The sequence below is a fragment of the Phaethon aethereus genome, assembly GCF_964289735.1.
Source record: "Phaethon aethereus genome assembly, chromosome: 8".
NCBI lineage: Eukaryota > Metazoa > Chordata > Aves > Phaethontiformes > Phaethontidae > Phaethon > Phaethon aethereus.
In genome coordinates, this window is record NC_138584.1 from 24,322,056 (window position 1) to 24,340,342 (window position 18,287).

Sequence of the window (18,287 nt, forward strand, 5' to 3'; positions counted from 1 at the left end):
CGCTGCTCAGCCCCACACCTCAGCAGAAAAAGCCTTCTCTCACTGGCTGCTGGCTAAACTGAGGAAGAACTGGGGTTCCTGCTGCCGTCCAGGCTGCAGGGCTGGGGATGCTCGCTCCCACGCCAGCCACCACGGCCCATCAGCAGGATCGCCCACGCGGCCGCCCTGCCCTTCCCACGCCTGCCACAGCCGCTGCCTGCTCCCTGCCTGCACCCACCCCTCCCGCCAGTGCCTCTTCTCCCTAAATACCCCAGCATGGGCCCACGCAGCCGAGCCCTCCCCATGATGGATTGGGGCTGTCAGAGTCAGGGAACAGGGAACTCCACGTTGGTCACACCTCCCTGCCACCGGCCACGGCCAGAGATTTCAGTGGGGGCTGTGGGTGCCAGAGCCAGGGCTGGGCAGGACCCAGTGGAGCGGTTTGGGTTGTTTCCCTTTGCAGCCATGGTGGCTGAATTTAGGCTCTGTGAGAAGAAGGGGAAAGGACGGAGGGTTGCATCACTCCTGGCAGCCCTGGGAACGGGAGCCCAGGCTGTGCAGGCAGAGCCAGCGCCCAGGGAGGCTGCGGGATATTTCTGGAGCACGGGTGAAAAATGCGCCCGTTGCTGCCCAAGTCCTCGCTGCCGGCAACGGGCAGCGGCCGTGGGCCGGGCTGCAGCCCCAGGGGATGGCTGAATGTCCTGTCCTGCCTCGGCACTTTGGCAGCTCCGGATCCCTCCGTGTCCCTGGGGGGGACTTGGGGATGGCATGAGCTGGGGCACGCCGGGGTGCCCTGGCTGCAGCACCTGGCAGGGGGTGATGGAGGCACATTGAAGGCTGGCACCGGGCCACTTTCCCAGGGCCCGGGAGGGAGCAGGAAGGGAAAATTTCCAGTGGGACATAAAACAGTGGGAAACATCTGTAAGTGACAGTGAGCCACGCAGGGAAATCATCCCATCCTCATCCCCGACCCACGCTGGGGCTGGTACTGAGCGCTGCCGGGGCCCGTGGCTCGTCCCGCCGTGGGCTGCCGGAGGCCACGCCGTGCTCCACAGGAAACGCTGCTTCCTTTGCCGGCCGGAGCGCCGCGTCCTGCCCTGCCTGGCTCCCTCCCTTCCTGCCCGGGCACAGCGCCCGGCCCAGGCCCAGGCCAGCTCCAGCACGGAGCGGGGTGGCCGCTGGGGAATGGGAACTTCCAGCCTGGGAAATGTCCCCCTAGGCAGGGGGGGCAGGACTCAAGGGTGCCTGCGTCCCCCCCATCCCTGGAGAAAGGCTGGAGCACCCATGGGTGAGACTCACCGGGCGAGCGCCTGTGCAGGGGGGTGATTTACAGCACCCCTATAGCCTTTGCCCCATTCCCAGGAGCCCCGCAGGTCCTTGTCCCGGCTGGGAACCGCAGCGTTTACAGCAGGCTGACACCTTCCCTGGCCGGGCTGTAAATCACGGCGCAAGGCAGAGCTCCGCTCGCCCTCAGCCGGAGCCCAGCTCTGCTCTGCCAGGCCAGCAAAGCGGTCCCGGGGCTACTGGATGAGATCCCCACCGGGGCATCGCCCAAGGCACGGGAGGGGATACGGGGTAGGAGCGAAGCCCCCCTGTCCCTGCGCTCCCCCACACCCCATCAGTCAGCTCCCACCACCCCAAACCACGCAGACACGGGTGGAGCCACACTGCCAAGAGTAAAATGATTTATTTCTAATTGAGAGCTGGATCCTACAGGGCGTGGCAGCACATGGGGCAGTGGGGGCTGCAAGGGGCCCCCTCCGGAGCCTCCCCACAGACGTCTGCGCCTCGCACACCCACTCACGCCCACCCGTGTGCATGCACACTCACGTGCACGGCAGCACATGTGCCCCGGCTGTTTCAAGCCCCCGTGCCACACGGCGGGACACGGCAGGATGTGGGGTGGGGAGCAGGCAGGGCCACCCCAGGCTCTCCCGGCCAAGCCCAGGGCACCTCATCCATGTGTGACCCCCCCCGCAAACCACATAGGCAGAGCTGGCCCCGTTCCGTGTCCCCAGACCCTGTTCTCTGCGGGCTGGGGAGCAGCAGGTCCGCGCCAGATGCCATCTGGCTCCAGCGAGAGAGGATGGAGGCCCCAGTCAGTGGGTCTGGCACACACAGTATTGTCACCTGGTCCCCAAAACCAGCCCCCGCCTCCTCTCCACGTCCTTCTTCAGGCACTGCCAGCCCGTGTGTCCCCAAACACCGCCAGCCTGTGGCAGAGCCCCCAGTGCCCAGAGCACCCTCACACCCCCTGCCCGGCTGTGGCACATGGTAAGCAAGGGGTGCACGTGGTAGCACAGGGGAAGGGATGGGAATTTGGGGGTGCAGCTTTGCGAACAGCCACTGTAAGCCAGGGCAGGACAGCGTGTGCCTCGTCTCTCCTGCTCTGCCAGCTTTGGCTACAACCCAGCTCCTGCCATCCTCCTGGAGTGTCCCAACACGGCCTGAGTCCCGGCATCAGTGCAGGTCGATGTTCTCATACTCCAGATTGTCCAAGTCCTCCAGCTCAATGCCAGGTACCAGGTTGTAATAGTTGGTTGACTGACTCATGTAGATCTTCTCCCGGTCGGCAGAGTCCTTCAGGACTTCGCTCACGCTGACAGTGTCCACCTCTGGCTCGCTGCCGCCCAGCTCCTCTGCCCTCAGTGCTGGGGTGTCCCGCTGCCCGCCTGGTCCCGTGCCCTGCTGTCCCTCATGGGCCGGCACCTGGGAACTGCTGAGGGATCCCACTCGGATCTCCACCTCCTCATAGAGGTCCCTGCTGCTCTCCAGTGGGTCCACAGAGGGCTGGAGCAGGACCTGGCTCCCCAGCAGCACCTTTTTCTCTGTCTTGGAGGGGGCAGCAGGCAGCTCATAGGGGACATAGTGGTGGGGCTCTGCAGGCACTGGCACATTGACCCTCTCCGGTGTGGCCGGGTGGCTCTGGGACCTGCTCTGAAGGCTGTAATGGGTCTTTCTCTTCTGCCTGCAGAAGCACCAGGTGATGCTGGCGAGGATGAGGAGTGGGGGCAGGCAGATGAAGAGGGCGGTGAGGCTGTGTGAGTGGCACAGTTCACCCCAGGGGATGCTCTGAAGGTCCACACCATGGTACTGCGCTGGCGTGTGGCAGATAACCTCAGTGACCAGGCTGGGCCAACCCTCCAGGTTGCTGAGCAGAGCGCAGCTGCAGTCCCAGCTGTTGTTGGAGAGCTGGAGCTGGAGTAGAGATGGCTTCAGGAGGCTGGCAGGAAGGAAAGTCAGGGCATTGAAGCCCAGGTAGACCTCCTGGACCTGGGTCGATGCTTTCAGGAAGGACTTGGGCAGCTCCTGGAGCTGGTTGCCGTCCAGATGAAGGACCCTCAAGTTAGGGGCGTCTTCCAGAAAGCTTCCAGGGAGACTTTCCAGCAAGTTGTGACTTAAGTGCAAGATCTCCAAGGCAGGGGGGACTCCCTGTGCATTGCTGATATCCGTGATGCTGCAGTGCGAGAGGTAGAGCTCCCGCAGCCCCCGCACCCCTACCAGTGCACCCCAGTCCAGGTGGGTGATGTTGGAACTGGTGAAGTTGAGGCAGCAGCTCTCGGGGAGTGGAGCCTCCCGGAAAGCCTCGAAGTCCATGGGCTCTGTGCAGTTGCAGCTTTGCGGTGCCGGGTCGAGGACAAGGCCGGCAGCGAGCAGGAGGCTCCCCCAGAGAGACACGGTCCCCAGCCCAGCGCCTGCGGGGACAGTGGAGGGGATGGGTGACCCCTCAGCGGGACCAGCTCTCCCGTTCCCCTTGCTCCAACCCTCCACGGCGGGGGGGGTGAACCCCACTTCTCACCCGAGGGAAGGGACTCCGGTCCCCGCAGCCCCGCCCAGCACCCACCGCCCGGACCCGCCGCCCCGCCGCCAGCCCGGGGCTGTCTCGCACCCGACGTCCCCTCGGTGGGGCAGCCAGCGACCCCCGGGGCTGTGCTCGTGTCCCCCCCCGCCCCGGGGGGACCCTGCCCGGCCTCACCTGCCGCCGCACGCCCCATCCTCCGGGACGCTCCGCGCCCCGCCGCGCTCCCCGCCGGGCGCGGCCGCCGGCTCCGCCTCGCTGCGGGGCGGCCCCACCGCCGCCCGCCCCGGCCCGGGCCCGCTGCCCCTCCCCGTAGGCCATGGCCTTCCTTCAGCCCCCTGTGCCCCGTCCCCTCGCGGGGCTCCCACCAGCCGCACTGTGCCGCGGCACCCGCCAAAATATGCTTGCACCCAGCCCCCTACATTCAATCTGCCCACCGGTCCCCCTTCCTCTGCACCCTCCCCATAAACCATGGCCCCCTACAGCCCCCCATCCCCTCCCCATCTGTCCCCTCCCCATCCGTCCCCTCTCCATCCCCCAGAAGCAATGTCCTTTCCCAGCCTCTCCCAGTTTCCACCACCCTCTGGTCACCCCACAAGCCGTATCTCCCTCCAGTTCCCCTCCATACTCCAGCATCAGCCCCCCAAGCCCCTGGGGAGGCACCAGGCTGGGCTCTGCTGAATTTCTCCCCTCCTGGGATGGGGAGAAGGCTCTGCCCGGCTGCTCCCCACCTCTGTGCACAGTGTGACTCCCAGCCCCCCTGGGGAGAGGATGCAGGGTGGACATGCTTGCCGGATGGGGACCAAAGGGGCCAGCCTCTGCCTCCATCACTGGACCCAGTGTAACTTCTGTCCATCCCACACAAGTCCCGGGCTGGGAAGGAGGACCAGGGGTGGACATGAGCACCACGACCCACAGGAAAAGCAGCGCTGGAGAGGGGAGCTGTGTTTCCACACCCTGGAAGTGCATGTGTGCTCACCGTGGTGTGAACCGGGTAAATCGAGGCACGCAGCGTGGTACCAACAGCACTTTGCTTCTGTGGCAGCGGGAGGTGGGTGAGATGGGACCTGGCCCGAGGTGCCGCAGTGGCAGAGCCTGGTGGGGTGACCGCAGCGGAGCAGGGCTCTGGCAGCCACTCTTCAGCCTGGCTCAGGGTGCAGAGTGCTGGGACACCCTACGTGCTGCATATCTGGGGTGCCTCAGAGGCCTGGCAAGCTCAGCACACCAGTAATAAAAGCATTGTGTTGTTTCAGGCTTCCCTGGGCCACCTGTGCTATCCTGAGGGATGCAGCAATGTTTGAGAAGGCACCAGGCTTCAAGAGTTTCTTCCCTTGATTTCACCCCTCGCTCGTGGCTCAAAACTGGCACCTCACGTCTCAGCTAAGGGACGCTCCAGCCCTCAGCGGGGCAGCAGCAGCTCCCCTTGGCGCAGACCCATCACCCATGTCCCGTGCACCCTGCTCGAGTCTCTCCCAGACCCACAAACCCCGGCAGAAGGGTGGGTTTCTGGGCAGCAGGACCTGCCCCATCCTGCCACCAGCGTTGCCTCGTGAGCAGTGGGTTTGGGGTGCCGACACCTCGAGCTGTGCAGCAAATGCCAATGAATGCCGCACCAGGGATTTCTGCTGGGCAGCAGGGACGGGACGGGATGGGACAGGACGTGGAGGGAAATGGGGCCGGCCGAGGCCTGGCTGCCAGGGTGGGATGCAGGAAACGGCCGCTCGGGCCCTTGAGGGGAGGAAGGTGCCAGCAGCGCACCGGCTCGGGGTGCCCTGGACACGGTCACACAGCCCTGAGCTGGCACCCACAGGCAGGAGCTTGCTAACACCCTGCTTGGGGTAAAGCCTTCCCTGCTCTCCCTGCTCCGGGGCAGCAGCTGAGACAAGAGCCCCGTTGCAGGAGATTTCAGAGTGCTCCCTGATCCTCCGTGGGCCTGATCCTGCCTCCCAGGGAGTACCTTCCAGCACTGGCATTTTACGTACCCCAGATCCAAGTGCTTCCTTAACCTGGAGGGATCTGCATCCTTTTATCTCTCCCTCTGGGCAGCTCTGCCCAGATTTGCAGCTTCCCCTCTACCCATCCCCAGCCTACCCCTGGGACGGGTTGGCCTCCCTGGAGCTGGTGCTGGTTCTTTCTTCCTCGGCTGACCCCAGCGACCAGCCACCCTCTTCCTCCTCCTCCTTGGTGGCTGCAGCCCCATGCTTTGCAGGAGCTCACTGGATGAGAGTGCTGAGGGAGGTGAAAACCCCACTCCTGAGGGGGTCAGGGCTGTCATCCCAATTCGGGGGAATTAGCCTGCACCCCGGGCTGTGGGGGCATGCGAGTGCTTGGCTGGCATTGCTCTTGCTGCCCAGGCGCTGCATGCAGAGCACACAGCACCGCTGTGCAGGAGGCAAGCTGGCAGCTTGGGTTCAGCTTCGCTGCTCCTGAGGCTGCTGAGCATCACTGTGAGGGTGGAGGGACCTTGGTGGGGACCAGGCCAGGTCTGAGTATCATGGAGGACAGAGATCCCACAGCCTCTCTGGGCCCCTGTAATATTTTGCCATGCGCACAGGGGAAAAAACGTTTCCTAATATCTAAATGGAATTCCCCTTGATGTAACTTGCACCGGGTGCCTGTCCTGGTTTTGCTGTACACGTCCCCAAAGACCCTGGCTCCCTTTTCCTGTAACTCCATCTAAATCGCTGCAGGCAGTCAGGAGATCACCCCAGAGCCCCCCCTTCCCCAGGCCGGGCAGGTTGTTGATGTTAAACCACACTTCCTCCCACTGCCCCAGCTCGGTGATGGGAAAACCCCTGGCTGCACCCACGGCTGTGATGTTCTGTATCACCGTGGACCCGAGCTGCATGTGGAGAGGGGGCTGCTCCCAGGCTCCAGCCTTCTTGGAGAGCAGGTGTCCCAGCCCCGGCGGGATGTGGGCTGTGGGGTCCCTCTGCGCCTCCGAACACCGCCCGAGGGCTCGCCCGGAGCCAGCGCCGAGCAGGAGCAGAGCTGGCATCTCTCGGCCCTCGCTGGTCCCCGCTGTGCCCATGAGGGGAACCCCGGGGCAAGCCCCGCGTAGGTCGTCCCACCACCCCCAGGCAGGTCCCCCAAGGCCTCGCCGCACCCCTGGGTGCCTCCACCCACACGCTGCCTCCAGACGCTGACTCAGCTCTGCCGGGGGATCTCCCAGCAGCCCTGAGCTGGGGCCTCCGTTGGAAAACCAAAAACCAGCGCTGCCCCATGACGCCGCCCGTGCCCTGGGGAGCCCCGGGGCCCTGGTGGAAACAGGCAGCGTTCCCCCACAGGGCAGCAGCCTCCCTGCCTCCTCCCGGAGCGTGTTTGCTGCCGGGCAATGGGTTTGCACATATTTCCTCTGCAAAAGCTGCAAACCTGAGAAAAAAGCAGACAGATCTGAGTTGTTTCCCCTCTCCCTACAAGCAGGTTTGCTCAGCTTTCCTGCAGCAAAAGAAGGGGGTTAATTCCCCCCCACCGGGGATGTGCTGTTTGGGTGGGAATACTCTTACGAAACCCTCAGCGTATTCAGGAGCAGATCGAGCATCAGTGACCAGAGCCCTGAGCTGCCCCTGGGAAGCAGAAGTGGAGTGCAGAGTGGGGAAACTGAGGCACAGAGCAAGGGACGTGCACACAGTCACCCTGTGTGTGGTATGGAGCAGGGGAAGGGCAGCAGGATCTGTTTTTGAGGGGCTCTTGCAACGCTGCTGCTCCAGGCTCATGGGGGACCGTGGGTTTGCAGCCTGTGGGGAGGGAGAGATGCTCCGCATCCTTCCATGGCCTGTTTCGGGTGATACAGAGATGTGTCCTCCTCACGGCCATCAGAGAGCAGCACCGCTGTGGCACACTGCCCGGGCACCCCAGCCCCCATAACACCAGAGACCCTCGGAAGCCCAGGACGGGGTGCCCAGGTGCCGAGGGGTGAGGACGGACGTCTCCAGTGGGACAGTCCTGCAGGTCTGACCCTTCAGGGCTGTTTGAGGGCCACTGGGGGGCGGAGCTGGGCTGGAGCCGGGGCAAAGGGTGGCCAAGGGGACAGGCCAGCCAGGGAGCTCACCTGCATCCTCCACTGTCCCCTGGGTCCCCAGCTCCCCCGCTGGGGTGGGCTGTGACCCCCATCCCTGGCACAGAGTGAGGGGCGCTGGGGGGTCCCTGCCTGCATCCAGGTTTGGCGGGGGGGCGTGGGGTGTGCAGGGCCCACAGTGAACACACAGGCTTTGAAATCCCTTTCAAGATTGGCCTCTCCGTGGGGTGTAGGTCTGGGGTCCCCAGGGGGTCATGTGACACAAGCTGGTTCACCCCTGTGAGGGCAGGCGTCCTGTGAGGGGGGGAGTGTATTTACAGATGTGTATGAGGAGTGGGCTCCGTGTATCCCGGGAGAGAGGGGAGGGAGCTGAGGAGGGGCGTCTGGATGTGCCTATAGGGGATCCCCTGTGTCTAGGGGTGCTGCCTGTTTTATGGGGCCTCTGTGTCCAGAGGGGGCATGCATCTATTGGGGGGGGCCCTGTGCGGTAGAGGCAGCAGGGCCGTAGTTGGGCTCCCCCCAGCCCAGGGCCGGCCAGGGGGTGCCAGCGGCGCGTGAGACCCCGCCTCCCCCTTCACCGTGCGGCGGCCGCTTTAAGGGCAGCGCGAGGCCGCCTGGGGGCGGGGCTCCTCGGGTGACATCAGCGCGCCCATTGATAAAGCCGGCGGGATTCCCGGGGCGGCAGCGGTAGCGCGCGCCGGCGGGGCCACGTGCGCGGGGCCCGGCGGCGGAGCGGCCCCAGCCCCGCGAAGCCTCCTCATTCTCCTCTTCCTCCTCCCGCGCCCGCCATGGAGCCCGCCGGCCTCTTCCCCCCCTTCCCCGCCGCCTGCCTCCCCCCGGCACAGCCGGCCCCCGCCCCGGCGCCCCCGCCCCGCGCGGCCGAGACCACCCGCATCATCACCGACCCCATCTCCGGCCGCTCCTACTGCAAGGGCCGCCTGCTGGGAAAGGTACCGGGGCCTGGGGTGGGCGGGGGGCACCGACCGAGTTGAGCGGGGCTGGGAGCCGGGAGCCGGGAGCCGCTGCCCGGTGGGGGCGCGGGGAGGAGGGGGCTGCGTGCCTGATCTCCCCCCCTCCCGGGCGGCCTGGGGCTGGATGCGGCCCCTCGGCTGCCGCACGCCGCCCCCGCGCTCCCCGCCTCTCCCGGCGGGCCCGCAGCGGCGCTGGAAGCTGTGAATCACCGGGCTGGCTGCGTGCCTCGCCGGCTATCGGGAGTCGCATCGGTTTCGGGGCGCCCCGCGGGGCATGCGTGGGCTGGCGGGTGCCCCGGTTCCCAGGGGTGCCGGTCCGCGCCACTCCGCCACACGCAATTCTCCCTCCTGCTGCCAGCGGCATGTGTAGGAGGCAGGTGCCGGTTCCCAGCCCGGCTCGGGCGGGCTCGGCGGCTGAGTGTGCAGATTGGAGACTGACATCACGGCAGGAAAAACCTGTCTCCATGGGGCTGCCTTTCGGTGGCCTCCGGTCCCCGGGCTCCCTGCCCTGCGCAGGACTTTCCAGGTTGATCTGTCATGTGGAAAGAGGCAGAGTCCGGCCATGGTGGGAGGAAAAACGCCCTGGAGGTTTTACAGGAACTGGGTGAAGAAAATCCCTGGTTGAGAGCATCATAGTTCAGATCTTAGTGGGCGACGCAGCAGGAGGCAGCGTGTGCTGCTTGCTGGGCCGTGCTGCAAGGGAATGGAGGAGGGGGAGGAGGCGGCTCCGAGGCAGGGATGAAGAGCTATCTCAGCCATCCGTAACCACCTCTTCCCTTGCAGGGCGGGTTTGCACGATGCTATGAAATGACAGACCTCTCCAGCAACAAAACCTACGCTGTGAAAGTCATTCCTCACAGCCGGGTGGCTAAACCTCACCAGCGGGAGAAGGTGGGTGCCATGGGGCTGGTGGGGTGCTGGGCTGGTAGGGTGCCACAGGGGTCCTGCGCTCACCCAGGACGGCTGCTCCTTTTCAGATCACCAATGAGATCGAGCTGCACCGGGACTTGCACCACAAGCACATTGTCAAGTTCTCCCACTACTTCGAGGACACAGAGAACATCTACATCTTCCTGGAGCACTGCAGTAGGAAGGTGAGCATTGGTGGGGCCTCCCTGCCAAAGGATCTTCTAAACTGAGCTGGTTGGAGCAGGCCTTATCTGAGGTGCTTAGCACATTCCTTCTCCTGGGCCACCTGATCTGTCACAACCTCTGAGCTCAGCCACAAGCCGTGTGGTTTTGCACAGCACTGGGGACACTACAGACTGCCTGCTCATGTTGGCAGCCTGTAGCTCCTGGTGCGGCCACCATAAATCCAGTGGTTCCTCTGGCTCTGCTGAGCAACATCAACCTCGTGTTGGGAGTCTGCTGAGGTCATGGCTGTGGAAGGAGGATTATTTGTGGATGTGCAACTTCTGGAAGAACTGGCTTTGACCCTGCCTGCCCCATGCCTACTCAGCAGGGCTGCCTGTTCTCCCTGCCTGCCATCACCAATCTGCCTTCTCTCCTTCTGCAGTCCCTGGCCCACATCTGGAAGGCCCGCCATACTCTGCTGGAGCCTGAAGTGCGCTATTACCTCAAACAGATCATCTCAGGCTTGAAATACCTTCACCTCAAGGGCATCCTGCACAGAGACCTCAAGCTCGGTGAGTGCTGCGGTCAGGGCAGGGTGCTGCGTGGGGAGTGAGCTGCCCCAGAGGGACTTGTGGTGACGCATCGCCCTTGACTTGTAGGCAATTTTTTCATCAATGAAAACATGGAGCTGAAAGTGGGGGACTTCGGGCTAGCTGCTTGCCAGGATATCTCTGACCAGAAGAAAAAGTAAGTTTGAGGTTTTTCTATTCCAGAGCCCTCTGAGGTTTCACTCTTCCTCTTCCTCCTGTGGCTTCCTGGGAGGGTGGAGGGGTGAGTGGTCCCTCCTGGCCTGGGGAGGGGAAGCCTTAGGGCCCCTTCCTCGGGTGGGGGAGTGATTCCTGCCCCAGCTGCAGGCAAGGCGAGGGGGCTGGGGGCTTTGTGGCTCCTTCAGGAGTGAGCTCCAGCCGCCAGGGAGAACAATGTGCTGACTATTGCTATTGTGCCTGCCCGGCTGCCCCGCCGGCTGCGCGGGGCTGGGACACAAAGGCTCTGTTCCTCCCCAGCTCTGGGATGAGCTCTTCCCAAAGGCTCCCCAGGAGCAGCTGCTCCTGACCCCCCTGGGAGCTGGATGGCAGGGGGAGTCTATGGGGCTCCTTCTAGATGGAGCAGGGCTTTAGGCCACAAAGACCAAAATGGAGGGGGGAGGACAGTCTGCAAGCTAAATCCTGGGGCTTGGAAGGGGGGAGGCTGTCTGCGAGGGAATACAGGGCATGCACTGACCTGGCACTCTGCCCCACAGGACAATATGTGGGACCCCCAACTACCTGGCCCCTGAAGTGCTGCTGAGGCAGGGCCATGGGCCAGAGTCAGATGTGTGGTCTCTGGGCTGTGTCATGTAAGTCTGTGCCTCTGGGTGGGGAGGGGTCTGGGCAGCCCTGCCTGTGTGGGGTGGGGGAGAGCCGGCCTGTGGAGGACCCTCGATGAGGAAGGCTTCCTGCGCTTTGCCTCGTGGCTTCGCGGTGGTTGCTGAAAGGCAGGGGAGGGGAGCGAGCGGCCAGATCCCTGCCCAGCCCCGCTTTGGGGTGGGTGCTGCCAGCCAGCCCGAGATGCTGCTCAGGGGCTGCGCAAGGGCAAACGGCAAAGGGCAGGTGCTCTTGTGCTGCGCAGCTCGGGCTCAAAGCAGGCTCGACCGCCCCGTGAACCTGATAAACAATGGAAAATCTCAGTGGCTGGCGGCAGCTGCTGCTCTGTACGGGGAGCGATCGCTGCGCTGCCTCGGCGCATCCAGCCCCGCCGTGCCCGCGAGCTTCCTGCCCCGCTTTCCACCCCGGCGGCCGGGCAGGGGGTGGGAGAGGCGGCAGCGGGGTGGCCTTCTCCTGCTAGCCCTCTCCCCTGCCCCGGGGCTCCTTGCCTGTTGCTCGAAGCAGTTGTAGGAGGAAGCATGGCCGGATGTGAGCGTGGCCGCCCGGGCTGGAAGTGGTGCTCCCGGCCAGGTGTGGTCGGCCAAATGCCAATAACTTCCTTGCTTTAAGTGCTGCTGAGTCACAAGCCTGGCAGGGATGTGATGGTGGCATGTGTGTCACCTCCCAGGTACACCCTGCTGTGTGGGAACCCTCCCTTCGAGACCTCTGACCTCAAGGAGACCTACAGGTGTATCAAGCAGGTGGAGTACACCCTCCCTGCCTTCCTCTCCTTGCCTGCCAAGCACCTCATTGCTGGCATCCTCAGACGTAACCCCCAGGACCGTCTCACCCTTGAGGAGATCCTGGACCATGAGTTCTTCAAGGTGAGTGGGTAGGGGTCTGGCCTTGACCCTTCTCCAGGTGGGATGAGGCTTTCTGGACTGTGCAGGGTGGTCTCCTTGGAGTCCGAGTCTCAGTCCTTCAAAGGAAGCATTTGTCCTGCCCAAATGCTAGCCAGGAGAACTGAGGGATCTGGTGTGCTCCTGCCACCTTGTCCATGTAGCACGGGCTGTTTCCCATACCGATGCCAGTTGTGGGGCCAAGGCTTGATAGAAATGCAGGCTGGCTGTCAGGAGGGTTGTGAGTGACTGCGGTCAGCCCAGGGCAGCTGCCTTGCCTGGAGCACGTGGGCTATGGAAACCAAACCTCTGCCTTGACCTCTCTGCAGGGCTACACGCCTGAGAAGCTCCCTCCCAGCAGCTGTGTTATGGCTCCAGAGCTGAGCCCCCCCAACCCAGCAAAGAGTCTGTTTGCTAAAGTCACCAAGACGCTCTTTGGGAAGAAGAAACCCAAGGGTGAGTCCATGCACTTGCCCAGGAGCCTCTGGGTGACCCTTCCTCCAGGGAGAAGTGGGTGCTGTCTCCTGCAGAGACTTCCTGATGAGTCTCCGTGGACCCCCTGCCTGGGGCCAGCACAAGCTGGTGCCGGTGGCCTGGCATGGGCGTGCGCCTGGAGAGCGGATGCCATGGTGCAACCCATGGGGGCAGTTCCTCCTGGAAGCCTTGTGTTGCATGAGAACTGGGAAGTGAAAGTGGGAGGCAGCTGCCTGACACCATCCTCACCACCATGGGCATGGGAGCAGATGAGGGAGAGCTGAGCTACTGGGAGGGGTGGCCCAGATGTTCCCATCCCCTGTGCTCAGCAGTGTGCTTATTGCTTGCTCTCCCTCAGCCAAGAAGGGCTCTTTGGAGGACAAGGATGACATCTCCAAGCTGGTCACTGGGCTGATGAAGACCTCGATCTGCCGGCAGATGAGCTATAAAACTGTGGAAGGGAATGAGGTGGGAACATGCCTGAGCCTGTGTGCAGCCCTCTTTGGGGGAGCAGGCGCAGGACGGTGATAAAGCCACGTCTCTCCACAGGCCACCCCTGTATCATGCCGCAGTGCCAGCTCTAGCCCTGTGGAGACAGTGGTGGAGGAGACATCTCGCAAGTCTGCAACCCCCTCCATCCGGGTGACCATGGCCAGCAGCTGTGAGGGTGAGCAATACCTGCCCAGGCCACCCCAGCCTGCCCTGGCTGATAGTGGGGCTGGCTGACTCAGCCTGTCGTCTTCTCTCTGCAGCCTTTGAAGACTGCATCACCGCCTCTGCCATCATCGAGTCGGCTGTCCGGCTCCTGTGGACCTGCCTCTCCTCAATGCCCCCAGGTAAACCGGTTGGACCGCTCTGGGATGTGACAGGGCCCTGTGCATCCGCTTTCCCATGGGATGAAGGCATGGCTGCTATTTGGGATACCTTAAATGCCACCAGAGCCTGCTGCGGGGGTCTGCTCCCCCCTGGGGAGGTGAGGTGGGCAGGGGCTGGCTGGCCGCTTTGCTCACACCCTCTCCTCTCCACCAGCGGAGAAAAACCCGGCTTCCCTGGCCCGCCATGAGCACTTTGTCTGGGTGAGCAAGTGGGTGGATTACTCCAACAAGTATGGCTTTGGCTACCAGCTCTCCAACCGCAGCATCGGGGTCCTCTTCAACAATGGCACGCACATGACTCTTTCCCCCAACCACAGGTTAGCGCTAGGGAAGGGGCTGGTGTCCCTGGGGAAGCCTCTCGGGTGGGAAGGGGTGAGAGGAGGCTGTGCCAGGCGTTTGGTGCTGGGTGGCCCCGAAGCTCATGGTCTGCTCCCTCACAGGACTGTGCATTACAACCCGACCAACAGCAAACACCTCGTGTTCTCTGTGGCCGCCATCCCTGAGCAGCTGCAGGGACAGATGAGTGTCTTGCGCTACTTTGCATCCTACATGGAACAGCACCTCCTGAAGGTGAGTGCTGGTGCCCTGGGCTGGGATCATGGGTAGGCTGGATGTTGGGTCAGGGCTTGACCACACTGCTTGGGGTTGTGGGACTCCCTGCTCACAGGCTGTGGCCAGGTGAACACTCAGAGTTGTCTTGGGAGTGGGGACCCCACTGGGGGTGTGTCCAGGTTTGTCTGTGTATGCTGGTGACAGTGCTCCCATGTATGGGACCAGTGGCTTATGCAGACCTTTCTCTTCAAGGGAGGTGACTTGCCCAGCATAGATGACCTTGGACAGCCAGCCCTGCTCCTCCTGCAGTGGGTGAAGACTGACCAAGCCTTGCTCATGCTCTTCAGCAGTGGCACCCTCCAGGTATGTCTGGGGCATAGTGGGGATGTGCAGACCCCTGTGGGGAGGAAGACAGCTGGGGACTCCTGGCCCATGTTAGATCTTGTCTGCCATGGCCCAAATGCAAGATCCACCTGTGAAAACAGCTGTGGGTGCAGGATGCTGCTCCAGTGCCTGGACCTGCTGGTCACAGCTTGTCTGGCCCATGGAGGATGTGGTGCTTCAGTCGGCCACTTCCGTTTGCCCCAGTGCTGGGGCTGGCTTGCTCCTGCCATGGGGCATGGAGCAGGGATGCTCCTGAGCAGGTCAGGGAGGAGGAACGGGTTGAGGCAGGAAGTGTGGCTCCATCCCGTCTCCTGACATGCCGCGGGAAGTGCAGGATAAGCCAAACCCAACCTCTCTCCTAGGTGAACTTCTACAACGACCACACCAAGGTGATCATTAGCAAGCCTGACCACTCCTGCCTTGTCACCTACATCAACCGGGAGCGCAACTCCTACACCTACAAGCTGTGCAGCATCCAGGAGCTGGGCTGCTCTCCTGAGCTCCACCACCGCCTCAGATACATCCTCAAGCTCCTCCAAGAACGGGCTGAGGCCTAGCATGGGACCTTGGGGGACCCCCTCTGGACATAGAGGTCCCCCCTACCCTCCCACAGGACGGGGGGTATGTTGTGGTGCTGGCTGCCCACCTGGGCACCCTGTTTCCTGGTGCTCAGCTGGAGTCTGGACTAAGACTTGTGGATGTGGTTACAGCAGCAGGTCTATACATCCTTGCTTGCTGCTCCCTGGCTCTGGGCAATCGCTGTCTTGCCACGGGCTGCTCTTGCTCTGATTGTGCTGGTCTTGGAGTGGACTGGGGTGGCACAGGGAGGTGGTGGGTGAGTGCCCCGCAGCCAGGTTTGGGGCTGGCCGTGCCTTATTTATGGCCTGGTGCTCCAGCCTGCTCTGGGTGGCAGCTGCCTGCAGTGGGGACTCGGGCTGTTCTGCTCAGGGTGATGCACCAGTTGCATGGCCTGGAGAGTGCTGGCACAGCCTTGAGCTCCAGGCTTGGCTGCTGTGGGGTAGGGAAACCCCCTTCCCAGGGGTGGACAGGGGTGAAGGGTTCTGCCTGCCCTGCCCAGGGCTGTGTGGGCTGGTGTGTGCCACTCCACAACTCCTACACTAAAGAGGGGGCTGTGCTGGGCCCTGTCTGCTCCCAAATTGTGAATTGTCTGGTACAACTTGAGGTTTGATAAAGTGGGGGGGGGGACACGTTTCTTGTTTCAAGGCAGTCTCTGCTGTGTGGGACTATTTATGTATCTTATTTATATGGAATTATTTATTTTCCTCTTGGTCTGTCCATGTGCAGTTCCCCTGTCCCTGACTGATATCAATAAAAATTTTTTGTGTAAGGGCAAACTGCCTTGTTTGGAGCTGGGGTCACAAAAGGGCTTCAGCTTCCCCATCATCCTTGTTCCAGGGCTGCTTCTGCCTGCCTAGCATGATCTCTCTTGACAGGGGCTGTTGCTGGGGGACAAGGTCAGGGAGGCAGGATGGGGGGCAGGAGCCCATGTGGTACCTCCACTGCCCTCCCCAGGGCTGGTAGGAAGGGCAGAGTTAGCTCTTGCTGATGGCTGTGGAGCCCTGGAGCTGCCTCAGCTTCTTCTTGCCAAACTCTCATTCCCAAGTGTGTCTGCGCTTGGACCAAGCCCTGCTGAGCTGGAGGAGGCAGGGGCTGTGGCCCAGGGGCTGGGTAGGTTGCACTATGACTCCTGCTGTGATGGGATGGGAGCTGGGAATGAAGCCAGGAAAGAGGAGGGAATTAATCTGCTCCATGAGCTTGCTTTGAAGGTGATGTGTCACCTCTTTCCCCGGTGCTGGGGGAAGCTCCAGCCTGCCTGTGGGAAGCAGGCTGGGTAGCATGGCCTGGGGCAGCTGCCTGCTCCAGGGCAGTGCAGCCTTCTGGGTTGTATTTACTGCAGCTTGGATCTCTCTGCAAACTGTGGTAGTGGAAGCTGGGGTGTGGGTGTGAGCCCGGGCTGGGGCTGTACTGAGCATCAGGGCACCAAGGTGCATCCATACCTCGCTTCCTGCATGCACCATGGCCAAAGACTCCAGGTACAAGCCACAGCTGGAGGAAACCTTTTTATTTCAGCTGCTCTCCCCCTGCAGCTCTACAAGGCGGTGGGGAGGGAGGGGCGGGTGCTACTCAAAGTAGACCCCATGCACTGTGGCCACGGCAAAGAGGGAGGCATTGGAGAAGGTGGCGGAGGCAAAGCTGTCACTTGCAGGGTCCCACAGTGCCCGGCTGGCCACCAGCAGGCTCTGCTGGCCCCACTGGCCCAGCAGCACATGGCAGACCAGCTTGTAGCGGGGCGGCACCGCCTCCTTCACCCTGCTCCGCAGCAGCTCGGCCAGGCTCTGGGCTAGCGGGGCGCTGCCCTGGGGGCTGTAGACCGTGGTCCTCAGGGCACCGGCCAGGGCCCCCTCCAGCACCTGCTGCACCCGCCCTGCGTCAAACTTGCAGCCTTCGTCTGGCTGCATCCTGTAAGTGTTTTCAAGGCGGGTCTTGAGGATGGGCTGGAAGAGAGGGAGCCCCGAGAAGCTCACCCGGCTGTGGAGCATCCAGGGGCCAACGGAGGGGCGCCTGCCCCCCGGGGCTGCCCCGAGCGAGCTGCGGCGACTGGCCATGGCTGCCGCGTGGGTGCTAAGGAGGGAGCTGCGGCGGGAGAGCAGGAGTGGTGGTTTGCCTTCCTCGGTGCTCCGTGCTGGGACTGGGGGCTGGGAGCCACGGCGGGTGATCTGGAGCAGAGGGGCTTCAGTGCTGTCTGCGGCCATCACCTGGGCTGGCAGGGCTGCCTCTGGGAAGAGCTGCTCGGCCATATGGCTGGCCTGGAAAGGAGATGTGGCTCAGTGTTGGGGGAAGGCGGGTTGTCCCCCAGCCTCTCCATCTCGCTGCCTTGCTGCTTTGCTTCTCCCTGCCCCCTGCAAATACCATGCCTGCTGGCACATGGGTCCCTCTGGGGCTGGTGCAGAGGGCCTGGGGGTCCACGGCAGCTGCCTTCCCTTCTCCAGCACCTCCATCCCCCACAGCCTCAGCTAGCTGGGGCTGATCCAGCGCAGCCACACATGGTCCATCCAGCCCTCTGCTCCCCCAGCCTTTACCTTTTGTACGAGTGAGCAGCTCCTTCCCCTCCAGCCTCCCCAGCCCTCCTGCCTGCATCTGGTCCCACACTTACCTCCAGCCCCACTGCTGCTCTGCCGGGGTAAACCCAGGGCACTGTCTCTGGCTGATGTCGTGCTCCTGGCTGCACAGGACCAACCTTTGGTCCAGCAAGTCGCAGTGAGCAGGACCAAACCCCTTGTGCTCCTGGAGCGTGAAGTGTTGCTATGTGACATGCAGCTCTCCAGGGCTGCTCCGGGGCAGGTCTCCTGTAACTCTTTGTTTGCTGGTCCCTGGACAGCCCTGTCCCTTTTGACTCCTGCCCTGTCTACGTTTCCAGCTGGGCCAGCACAGGGACAGGGTTGCTCTGAGCATGTGCCCTCCAACCTCAGCTGCGGCCTGACAGCCCCAAAAAATGCTCAGTGGGGTTGAATGTGCCAAGGTAGAGCAGGGGATGGAGAACAGCCACTGTGATAGCCGCTTTGTACCCCAGCTATGGGCTGCACCGGGGCTGGGACCTCCAACAGCTTGATTTTTACCCAAATGTTTGCATCCTTTGGGTACTTATCCCCCCTGCTCCAAGGGAGACTGTGGGTGGGCACCTATCGAGCGCAGCCCTGCCACGTGCAGCATGTGCTGCCGCAATGCCCTGGCCCAAGGGCAGGTTTGCTGGGGGCTCCCAGCCCCGAGCGGGGTTTCTTGCCGCCGGAGCCCAGCCCAGCTGGTACGCCACCGCCGCCCAGTCAATGTGCCTTTGTCT

The 18,287-nt window shown here is 63.1% G+C and overlaps 2 protein-coding genes across 2 annotated transcripts; one reads left to right on the forward strand and one right to left on the reverse strand.

The window, feature by feature from the left end:
• Positions 1 to 8,547: 8,547 nt before the first annotated feature.
• PLK3 (polo like kinase 3) lies at positions 8,548 to 14,985 on the forward strand (the record flags this gene model as incomplete). The annotated part of the gene is made up of 15 exons (XM_082003312.1): positions 8,548 to 8,746; positions 9,551 to 9,658; positions 9,745 to 9,861; positions 10,284 to 10,413; positions 10,501 to 10,588; positions 11,142 to 11,237; positions 11,933 to 12,128; positions 12,473 to 12,599; positions 12,976 to 13,085; positions 13,167 to 13,284; positions 13,370 to 13,453; positions 13,647 to 13,809; positions 13,933 to 14,062; positions 14,297 to 14,407; positions 14,791 to 14,985. Exons 1-15 carry the CDS (start codon positions 8,585 to 8,587, stop codon positions 14,983 to 14,985), a joined length of 1,935 nt encoding a protein of 644 aa, XP_081859438.1. The 5' UTR covers positions 8,548 to 8,584.
• A 1,584-nt stretch (positions 14,986 to 16,569) lies between these two features.
• DYNLT4 (dynein light chain Tctex-type 4) lies at positions 16,570 to 17,247 on the reverse strand (the record flags this gene model as incomplete). The annotated part of the gene is made up of 1 exon (XM_082002711.1): positions 16,570 to 17,247. The coding sequence occupies one exon, from the start codon at positions 17,245 to 17,247 to the stop codon at positions 16,570 to 16,572; it is 678 nt and encodes a 225-aa protein (XP_081858837.1).
• Positions 17,248 to 18,287: the final 1,040 nt, after the last annotated feature.